At 39.0% G+C, this 11201-nt stretch overlaps 1 protein-coding gene across 3 annotated transcripts; it reads right to left on the bottom strand.

The window, feature by feature from the left end:
• Positions 1-6025: 6025 nt before the first annotated feature.
• LOC127945426 (nuclear body protein SP140-like protein) lies at positions 6026-10275 on the bottom strand. Of its 3 annotated transcripts, none has more exons than XM_052541842.1 (13): positions 9895-10275; positions 9647-9748; positions 9354-9487; positions 9095-9148; positions 8948-8981; positions 8693-8842; positions 8231-8364; positions 7810-7878; positions 7546-7664; positions 7356-7458; positions 7178-7237; positions 6946-7086; positions 6026-6827 (listed from the first exon to the last, which is right to left on the bottom strand). In XM_052541842.1, the coding sequence occupies exons 1-13, from the start codon at positions 9989-9991 to the stop codon at positions 6759-6761; spliced, it is 1266 nt and encodes a 421-aa protein (XP_052397802.1). In that variant the 5' UTR covers positions 9992-10275; the 3' UTR covers positions 6026-6758. The 3 variants fall into 3 exon arrangements, with proteins under 3 accessions (XP_052397802.1, XP_052397801.1, XP_052397803.1); XM_052541841.1 differs by having other exon boundaries at positions 8948-8984; positions 9895-10274; XM_052541843.1 differs by lacking the exon at positions 9647-9748 and having other exon boundaries at positions 8948-8984; positions 9895-10273.
• Positions 10276-11201: the final 926 nt, after the last annotated feature.

The following is an 11201-nucleotide window of genomic DNA, read 5'->3' as shown; positions in this document are numbered from 1 at the left end:
TTCACGTTAATCTATTGGCTTTATCTTTACTAAATAAGATTGGCTTCTTTAAAACGCTAATTTTGATCCTCTGCTGGCTCTTCGATTTAGCCTGGTATGGTCTGTTTGGGGGGAATTTTATTTGCTGCTCTCCCAGTTTTAAATGGGAGATTGTCCCCAGAAGCTGCTGCTGTTACCTGACTAGCTTTCATGGAGCTCATGAAAAGTATGGATAACTTAGAACAGAGCCATACGGCCAATGTAACTTTTACAATCATGCAACTAAAAGCTATACAAAATTTTGACTAAAGAATTGTCTATGGTATTTTTGACTCAAGTGGTCCTGACTGAATTGTAATTATAATGAAATCTTTTCATAAAAAGACCTTTAGAAAGTGGTAAGAACAATAAAACTTGCCTTTGAAAGCTGGAATATTTGAATTGGGAACACCTCGTCGTGACCCATGTCTGAAGCATACATTGAAAAAACGCCAACAAGTATGGCCAGCGACAGCCGCTGATGTCACTACCGGTGAGACTATAGAATAAATAGGTGCAGAAACACATCATTCTCTTCTTCATCTTCACTGACTGTTCTGTTTGAAGCGTGCATTTGAACGTGATAAGAGTGTCCTTTCTCTGTTTATCATGGCAACCACTATCAAAGAGTTAAGACTGTGTGTGCATCTGTGTCACCGTTATTTGACACACGATGACACACACAATCTTTGCATTTTTTGTTTGGGTTAAGAGCACGCATGCAATGTCCTTGAGGGAGCAGTCTGCGTGCACTGTGAGCGTTTTTTCAATGAAATAGCTCCACTCTCATTTGTCTCTCTTTTCAAGGAAAGAGGGGCAGCCATCTAAGAGCCTTTGGGGGATGATGTTGTTTCTTTAACACTTTCCGATACAGAGGCTAGAGCTCTATTGGGTTCGGCCCAGGAAGAGTAAGAGATGTCCGAGGATGACGAAGAAATTGAGGTTGAGCCTTCTCAATCCTCTTGCCCTGTGTATGAAGAGCTGTTGGAGGTTATGGATCGAGCCACGGCAAAGTTGGACTTGCAATGGAAGGGTGCTAGCAGGGTGACACCGCATGGTCATCTCGACAAACGTTATCTTTCTGACCATAGCCCTCCAGCTCAGGTGAGCCTTCCATTTTTGCCTGATCTCCATACAGAGATCTAAAAAGAATGGAAGAGGCCGTTTTCATCTCATATCCATCGCTTTCAGTATACGAGTTTTGCATATGCAGCCGCAGGTCAGGCTGTTGCACATGATGGCAGTGCTTCAAGCATATCATGCTGATCTGCTGAAAGATCTGGATAGAGACAAGGGCCTTTCCCCTGATCAGGTAGCTGAGCTGCGCCGTACCACAGATCTCTCTTTCCATGGTACCAAGCAGGTCGCCTCCATCAAGGGCAGGTCTGTGGCAGCAATGGTGGTAACGGAGAGACATCTGTGGGTGAACCTGGCAGATATCGGGAAGAAAGAGAGGGGCTTTCTTCTCTATGCTCCGGTTTCACTTTTCAAACTTTTCGGTACCTCCGTTGAGACAGTTGTTCTCAAAAGTAGAATAGTTCAGGGAGGTGAAGGCGCACTCAGCGGCCTTTAAATCCTTAATACCATGAAGTTCCAGGTCTCAGCCCAAACAACATAGGGGTCCTGGTCCGTCTCAGTCTGAGGATCAAAGACAGGCACAGAAGGCTAGTATCGTGACTCGCGCTCCTCCCCCTCCTGCGGGTAGGGGTAGGAGGAATTGCGGGTCAAAGGAAGGAAGGCAAGACCTAAGGGACATGATTCAGACAAGGTGTCAGCGCTCTCGTCCAAATCCGAGTAATACTTTAGTAGTGACTCATTCCCTACTTACATCTGCCCATATCTTCCCCTTCCTAATTCCCCTACAACCACCAGCTCCACCTGAATGAGGTTAGTAGGGAGCTTCTTGGATGATAGTCTCCTATGCTGGACCTATGATGTTTTGGTTGATGTGTTCCTGTAGCTCAAGTGGTAGAGCATTGTGTTAACAAGCAAACAAAAGCAAGGTTGGGGGTTCGATTCCCCGGGAACAAATGATAGGTAAAAATTGTTAGCCTGAATGCACTGTAAGTCGATTTGGATAAAAGCATCTAATAAATGCATAAATGTAATTAATTTTTTTACATTTTCTTTGGTTTCATAGTGACCACCTTACTGATAGTCCTGATTAAAAGGAGTCGCCCCTTGAGCGGGGCTCAAGCGCATGAACCAGGGTCGGTGAGTATGATCCATTATATATATATATATATATATATATATATATATATATATATATATATATATATATATATATATATATATATGTATATATAAAATGATGCTCATGTGTGTATTAATTATTGCAGTGTTCTAATAGCCTTGGTACTGGCTTCATACTGCCTGGATCTTGCGGCCAGGTCACAGGCTTCTGCAGGAGCCTTCTTGACCATCAACTATAAAGAGTAATAGTTTTTATGAATAGTACTGTTTCTTGTAACAGATATGGCTGAGCATAAAGACAACAGGAAAACTAAGATTTGTGGGAAGAAACATGGAGGGAAGAAAAAAAAGTAAGTGCAATTTTTTGATTTGTTAATAAAGCCTATGCTAAGAATATTTAGCATTGTTAAAAGTATAAATTGTAATGGTAAGAGTTGATAACGATTAATACCCCATGTGTACAATGAAATATACAGCTGTATTTTTGATATTGTGGGCCTATATTTCTACGAGAGGTCCTGGACATCTTGTTTAGATACATGGCATCACTGATTCTATTAAATACTGAAGAGACTGTAGATGGTTCGCACTCTGAAAGACTAGACAAAGCTTTTAAAAAAAAGAATCAATAATTTATTTAGAGCAACAGCAGACGTTTCAGCCATCCAGCTATTCTCAATGCTCATAATGAATCAACCACAGACATGCAGTCAATTAATACCCGATAGATAATCAGGAAACAAGTAACAGGTGCAAAGGGAGGGGCTTCAGCCCAGACCCAGAGAACAAGTAAAAACACAATTCTTTTAATAGAAAAGTTAAAACATAGCATGGCAAATTTTTCTCTAAACAGAGATGATACGTCAAGGAAATATTGTGAACTTTGTACATTTTATGTTTAAATCTTACAGTGTTACAATTAACCCTGCGTTTGTGCCCTGCTCACCCTGTACATGTGAAATGCTTTTACAAACCGTTTCCCAACAAAAACAGTGCAAAGTTCAAATGGACGATAGAAATTAATGAACATGGCCTACCTGAAACCGTTTTCGTTTGCAATCTCATGCAGAATATAGTGTATTGAAGTGAGAAAGTTTTTTCTCTTTTAATAATGCAGACCGATTGAACCTTTTAATGACATGGCTCTGAGAACTCGTGCGCACCCACGGTTTAAAACACTCAACGCACGCGGACTTAATTGCAATTCGAAAATTACACTAAGGATATTGCAGTTCGTTATTAATGTTGGTGGGTTATATTGTTGTGACGAGTGGGTTCCCGGTTACCGCATCCTTCTTCCCGTGATTGTGAAGTTTTTAATGTGTTACACTGGTCCCGAAGCCCGTGATGAAGGAGGATGACTGCCGCGCACAAACAAAATCCAAACACAAAATAAAACCCAGGCCTGGTCCTCTCTCATCCTTCACTGTCGTCGCTCCTCTTTTGTATCCTTCCGATCTCCTCCGTTGTTCTCGAGACCAGTGTGTGTCACAGGTGTCGCTCATTTCCCAATCACTCCCCCGGCCTTGCTCTGTTCCCACGGCTCTCGACCCCTCCCCACTGGTGCAGCCCTAGACTGAGTGTGAGTTTGTGTGTGTCTTGAAACGCAAATTTAGCTGCAACCAAGTGACTTTGTGCGACCCACCTTGTTCCATTCTGTGACCCTCGAGTGGGTCGCGACCCATAGTTTGAAAACCCCTGGTTTAAAACAAACAACGGTCTCAAAATTGCTTCCAATATGCTTCCAATATCCTTATTTACTTCCACCTCAACTATGGGGAGTATATGTATTTTGGTACCTACTTGATGGGTAAATTATTTATAGAATTTTGATATGAAGTAGATGTGTGTAGGATGCACCATATTTAAACTATTAAGTTTATTGAAGCGTTTAAACTAAACTAAATTAGTTTACGCTAATTACATGCAAGAACTGGAGAACAGGGCGTAGGTCCTGCCCAAGACAATATCTGATTGGCTGTCGCACTAAGAAGGATGGGTCAGATGGACACGCTTACAACCCAATGACAAGCAGCTATGCATCACTATAAAACAAAAACACACACACACACACACACACACACACTTACTTTCTCATCCACATTAACACAGAAGTTTGACTGTTTCTGTTAGAACTATATCAAATGTTTTGGAATACCTGCTCTGTAGTATTCTCTTTTGGATTATAAGTTAATGTTCTTACTACACTATTACAGTTTTTCCCGATTGCTTAAACACATTTCTTGAAACTATGCCTCATATTCTCAAAACGGTAAAACACAAATCCATAACTTTTAAAGGCCATGTTGCAGGTTAAACACCACTTTCGATTAATGGATACATAAATCACTCAAGATAAGTATATCATTTTTAAAATGTCTCAAAAATGGTCTTAAAGACCTATTTTTTTAGTTTTTGCAACTGGGTGATGACGTCATGTTGGGGAGAAGTTGAGGAAAGGTAGCCTCAGTCTAGTATGATGCAGCGTTCCAGGCAACCCATAACCCGTGTATTTCCAACCTTAAACCCATGAAAGTGCACTGGAACGACAAACAAATCCGTGACTTCCCACCCGTGAACTCGTGTCTCATACTAGATCCAGTTTTACCCAACTTCGATGCACTCCGAGTTCCGAGGTCACACAGCCCATACGAATAATACTGCCTACGGATGCAGTGTTTATGCAAGTAGTACACGTTGAAAAAAAGATTTTAGGTCAATGCAACGTTGCAATAAAACAAATAATCTAGTTATAATTACTTGCGCTCAGAAAGTTTGGCGTAACTTGCCTGGAACGGTACAAAGTCGTTAGTAGTGGTATGAAATAGTGATTACGATCTCCAATACCTGCCTGGAACGCAGCATCAGAACTATAGCGAATGACTGGGATGAGGAAGAGGTGGCGAGAGCAAACATGTATGATGGCCCGCAGCTGTGTAATTTCGATCGAGCCAGTCGTGAGAGGGCAAATGAGGAATTGCCAAGAACTGATGTCCGTCAAAGCCTATGCATGGGCCGAGGAGAATTAGTGGAGAGTTGGTGAAGTGTCCTGGTGAGTTGCTATCATTTAGCATCGCAGCAATGAGCACTGGAGCTAGTTTATGAGCAGCAGTGCGCAATAACGACACACACACATACATACATACATACATATATATATATATATATATATATATATATATAATTTTATTTATTTATTACTGTCATTGAATAGCACCGAGTGAAAAATCTATGTTTTCTTTATATCTAGTGGCAGTGATCATGACGGTAGTTCAGAGAAGTACCGGTAACCTTTGTCATAGTGTCGTAGAACTGGTAAATTTTGTCTTTGTCATCTAGAAATAAAAGGCATCATGCTAGCTATATGGACGTTTCTAAGCGTTTATCTCGTCCCCCGGTGAAAATGTTGTTGCAAACATAGCCGTGTGTCTGTCGCTATGTTTGACAGGAGCTTGTGTGGGTGCCGTCCCATGTAAACTGCGTTAGAAAGCTTGTGCTGTAGGGAAGTGAGTGTGTTTGGGTCGCTGTTGGTCGCTATCTCACTATCTATCTGTCTGTCTATCTATCTATATACTGTATCTAGTCTATCTATCTATATATATGTATTTATCTATAATCTGCGTTCTGCGCTGAATACTCTGAATACTCTCGTCTCTCTAGTAATTCTCAATGCTCTCAAGGCGGCTTTGGTAAATTCTCTCCCCAATGTGACGTGATGCAATGCATTGTGGGGGAAAGGAGACAGCTGTTAGTACCTATTTTTTCGTATTATATTCCGTTTTGTGATACCCAACAACATAAAATCGATGGATAACAGTTAAAATGTTTATTACCAACAAGTAAATTGCACATATTCTGTAAAAAATTAACCTTGCAACACGGCCTTTAACTCAATTCCCCAGACGTCCTATATTTAGATCATAATGAAGCTATCCAGTCAAAACAACTCAATCTTGCTGAAAAACCAAACTTTGCTCTCAGATATGACACACAAACAGTCACAAACACACACACTTCAACACAGTTTTACACACTGATGAGATCAATTTAAAACAATACTACAAAAAACGGTAATAAGTGTGGTACTCCCCAGCTGTTGTATTTCTTAATTTAACGTACTGTAGAGTACAGTACAATTCAATACAGCAAACAACATCAAAAATAATTATTCTGCCCCCCAGTATCCTGTTTTTGGTCTGGAGCAGGCCAAAGAACCTCTTCAACAGAACAGGATATCCTGGCCTTGGCCAGGCAGCGGGGGGAAAAACCTCTGGCTTGCCTGATGTCCTTGAGTCATTGTTCACAAACAACAGGGAAATGCTTAGTCATATTGTCAATATAACACTGCAGTCTGTTAGTATTACCCGCTCTAAACTGACAACAGTTTGCATCACAGTTACTGTATTGAAATACAGAAGGCTGCACTTCTCATGTATGCCATTAATCTTTTTTAAAAGTACAAATGTACACATTACTGTATGTGGGATATTGATTGAAAAAGACTGGATATTATTCACAGTTACACGTTTACTAGTGGTCTGATGTTACAGCAGCTTAAAGATGATTTCAAGCAGTTCTGTGAGCCTAGAGGTCATTCTACTGAAGTCATTATCCTACAGAGAAGAAAGAGACAAATGTAAAATTCAGTCAATAAAAAAGACCATGTATATGGAATTGTTTAGACAATTCCTCCCGTCATTATTAACATTTGCAAGCCCAAGTGAAACTCACCCTTTTGGCGGTGCAGTGGTGGAAAACGTATTCAATATCAGAGACAAACTCTCGCACTGTTTGATAATCATTATTCTCCAAGTTCAGCTTCACTCTGCCCAGCATCATGGGACCACAGATGTTCTCACTGAATCCTGGACCCTAGACACCAGCAGTGTATCCGTCACATACTGTACATAAACACCACACATAAGAGCTGTAAATATTGACCAAGAGCCAGATGAAGCTTTACTTTGGCACAGGGGTCGCTCATGCTCTCGTGTAGCAGGTGTAACAGCAGGTACTGGCAGTGCTAGAAGACAATCAAACAGACTCTAAGTGTTAAAGAATTGTTATTGTCTGTACAATAAAAGAAATGTCATTTTGGACCCTATTGACTTCCATTCTATGGACTTTTGCAGAAACTTTACCAGTGTGTACTGAGAGACTGGACTGCTCAAAACATCCTGTTGGGTCTTTTGACCCGAACTTTCCCTCTTCATCATCACACAAAACGTGCAGCTCCACTGGCTCCTGTGCACACAAAAACACAGTATTACACAAAGTCATACGTCTAGTATGTCTAATCCAGCATGATTTCTCTCTCTCTCTCTCTCTCACCCAGGTGAGTCTTCAGGTACAGCTGGTAGGTGACAGTGTGAATGAAAAGCTCGTGGACACTCATCACAACACACAAGATCTCCCTCAGAGTCACAGATGAAACACACGTCATCATTTAGCTGGGACAAGAGTTCATACAGAAATAAAACTTAACTGTTATGAAGCACAGTGTAGAAATAATTTCAGACGTCAGTAGTTGTGATGAGTTACGGTGGTTTTGTTCATGCTTTGGCATGACTGTAAATGTGAGTGGCAATGTCCTACTTGGTTCTGATACGGTTCTTCGCAGATCTCACAGTCACAGTTGGCTGTATGTGGTTGCAAAATGCTTTTCTGAAAGTATGTGAAAACCCATCAGGATTGTGTACTGCAAAACATTTGATCAGACCCTGCCAGGCCAACAGACAGCAGTTTTTCATCCATTGGATGAAACAACAACAACAAAACTATGGAAGTCAATGGCTGCCATTGACTGTTTGATTACCAACATTCAACAAAAGAAAAAAAAATCATATAGCTTTGGAACAACTTGACAGTGAGAAAATGATGACCCTTATAACTGCACAAAGTGATTGCCTTGTTTGTTAATGGACACTGTTTGCTTCTCTGAATTTCATGAATTTAAATGACAAAATCTCAAAATTCAGGTGTAAATATACATATATTATTTAGCATTTTCTTTTACCGTTATAAGCTTCCCAAGAGGTATTCCATGGGACACAATGTCTTTCTTCCATGTTCCATCTGTTTTGCTCAGTTTGGTGAAATCCTCAGGCGTCAGCCAGTGGCTCTCTGTTCTTATGCATCTCCCACAATACCCTGAGATAAAGACAACACTGAGTGCAAGAGTCTTGTACCGATGCAGTCAAGCAGTGCATTTACATTCATCGTCATTATGTGAGAGAAAAAAACTATATGGGACTCTGCCTACAAATACCCTGATAGCACCTTTATTGGAGGTGTCATCGAAAAGTGCAGAGAAATATATCCTCAGTAAAGTATTTCAGATTTTGCAGAAAGGTAGGCAGAGTCACATATTTCCATTGGCTTGCAAGAAACAGAAAGCTTGGTTTCTAAATGTGTTAGGTATGTATGTATGTAAAACATATTGATATTTATTATAACTGTTATAAAAGCATTCCCACACCTTTGGAAAATCGATATTTGTGTAGAACCCCAGAATCAGATCCACAGGTAACAGGAAGGACTGGACCTTCAAACATGTTCATGTCAACAGCGTCATCTTCATCTTCATCTTCATCTTGCTTGTCTTCGATCTTATCAGGTGATTCTACAACTAATACACAAATATTCACTAAGCAGAACATAAAGTCTTTCTTATTTTGAATAACTGTTGTAATGATCTTATTTAAAGGAATAAAACTAGTCTCCATTTACTCACCCTGTTTTTTCAAACCCACGTGGCGTTTTTTCTTCTGCTGAACACAAAAGGATAAATTTGGATGAACATCTTGATCACTCTTAAGTCACATTTGAAAGGGTATCTCCTCTTCAAATCGTATCTACAATGATCGAAGGGCTGCCAAACCTTTGCATCCTGAACCTTGCTTTTAATAAAGCTTATATTTAAGAGAAATCCATCCTTAGAACAGAAAAGGAACAGTGTTAGAAAAATAAATATATTTATATTATCTGCATAGTGTCCATTTTTATTTCAGGTAACTGTTTTCAATCAGCAAGGCCATATTAACAAAATAATAATAACAACAACTAAAAAACTAAATGAAATTATAATTGCACTTGAGTGTACATTAGTTAAAACTGTTACTGAAACCGGTCTCAATCACCTCTATGAGTTTCTGGAGTGGAATCCCTTTGCAAAGGATGCTTGTCTTCCACTTTTTGTGCTTCTCCTTCATCCCAAACCTCTCAAACTCAGGGGGTGTGAACCACTGGCTCTCACTGGAAATGCACTTCTGCTCTAAAGACAGAAAAAACATTCATTCATCCACTATTGTTTTTGAGCACCTGGATGTTCTGGATGCTCCAGAATTACAATCTCCAGACATTCACAAACATGCAGCTCTCCATAAGCGTTACTCAATTCTTTAACATGTAGAAATGTTTCTTCTGCACCTACTGTCACAATATTTCTTCAAATACAGGACCCCCTCTTTAAAGCCACATGTAACAGGAAGTTGGGATTTATTTTGAGGCTTTTTTTTTTGTCCTGTGGATGATTCTGAAACAAGTCAAAACTAAATCAGGTCAGTGAAGAAGAAATAAAACCTCTCAATAACATATTAGCAAGAGTAACGTGCATTTATTGTCATTTCAAAGATTTATTGCAGTTTTGACATTATATTTATAAAAGAAAAAAAGACTCACTGGGGCAGTTTTGTCTCTTAGCTTGCTTCTTCTTTTTAGGTTTAGAATGGGAGGACGAACCCGTCTGTTGTCTCTTTGTACAACTTTGTTTCTTCATCCTCCTTTTATTAATCCCTTGACATTGTTTGGTTGTTGACTCAACCGATCAGATTCTGGACTGCTCTGAAAGAGTAACTTCTTGAAGGAGGCTGTGGATCATCTGCAGTAGTTGAACAGCATGTGGACGGGTACCGCCATGTTGAGCAGTCTGTGGTGGAATATCTCCCCTCCCACACTCCCACACAGAAACAAAACTGAAAGCTGCTTCCTGCCACGTTGTCTTTGCATCGGAGTGAAAACAAAGCTATGACAATTTTAGAAAACATTCACAAAAAGGATATAATTCTTTGGCTCATCCAGATAATGTAATTATTTTTTTATTAATGTAATTACTCTTTTACTGCTTAGAATCTTTCCACTTTTTAATTTCAGATGTGGTAAAAAATGTTCATGAGCCCATGATTTCTAATTCATTCATTAATGTTTAACGACTTGAGCATTTTCCAGTATTACCATTACCATCTGTAAATTGTACAAAACAAGAAAAAAACATGTTTTTAATGTGATATGGTGGAAGTTATGCTTGACAAATGTTGTCAATCTTGAATAAAAACGAATTATAAATTTGTTAAATCAAAGTAGACCTCGTCAACATCTGAATATGGATCAGAGATGTCTATATATATATAGAGAGAGAGAGAGAGAGAGAGAGAGAGAGAGAGAGAGAGAGAGATTTTGATTTTTAAAATCTTTATTATACATTTAAATTCTTTCACTTATTATCTCATTTTATAATATCACCAAATAGTAAATTATAATTTTCAACTTTACAGAGTACTTCTCTATTTGTCCAAATCATTTCAAAATCTAGTAGATTTTTCATACAACAATAAAAAGAAAAATCATGTATAAATCTTGTTTTGACCATCCCTTTGAAAACCTTCACTACAATAATTTCCAAAGTCAATTTTCTGTTTCCTTCTTAAATAAATAGACATCTTTACTTGACCTACTGTATAATAAAATTCAGCAAACGCCCCATTCTTTTCTTTACTTTTGATTCCTTAAAACCATAAATAAATACAGGTACACTGAATATTTCAAGCCATCAAAAATCATTGTCAGCTCTTCAAACAGAGATTGTAACCTGTTAAAAATGTTAAAACTGTATAAAACTGCAGTGAAAAATAGTTTCTCTCCACCCACAAAAATGACAACTGTCTATTACTTGGGGATTCAAGATACAAATTAATGCATTAAATGCAACA

The sequence above is a fragment of the Carassius gibelio genome, chromosome A3, assembly GCF_023724105.1.
Source record: "Carassius gibelio isolate Cgi1373 ecotype wild population from Czech Republic chromosome A3, carGib1.2-hapl.c, whole genome shotgun sequence".
Taxonomy (NCBI): Eukaryota; Metazoa; Chordata; class Actinopteri; order Cypriniformes; family Cyprinidae; genus Carassius; species Carassius gibelio.
The sequence above is the reverse complement of the archived record's forward strand: the minus strand, read 5'-3'. Positions and strand labels throughout refer to the sequence as shown.

What these genes read in the sequence shown, in the direction of transcription:
- LOC127945426 (XM_052541841.1), bottom strand. Translation starts at nt 9,991, where the DNA reads ATGAAGAAACAAAGTTGTACAAAGAGACAACAGACGGGTTCGTCCTCC. An exon ending in CAAATATCGATTTTCCAAAG is followed by an intron (nt 8,365 to 8,692) that starts GTGTGGGAATGC and finishes TCTTTATCTCAG; the next exon opens with GGTATTGTGGGAGATGCATA. An exon ending in TGAGCGACCCCTGTGCCAAA is followed by an intron (nt 7,087 to 7,177) that starts GTAAAGCTTCAT and finishes GCTGGTGTCTAG; the next exon opens with GGTCCAGGATTCAGTGAGAA.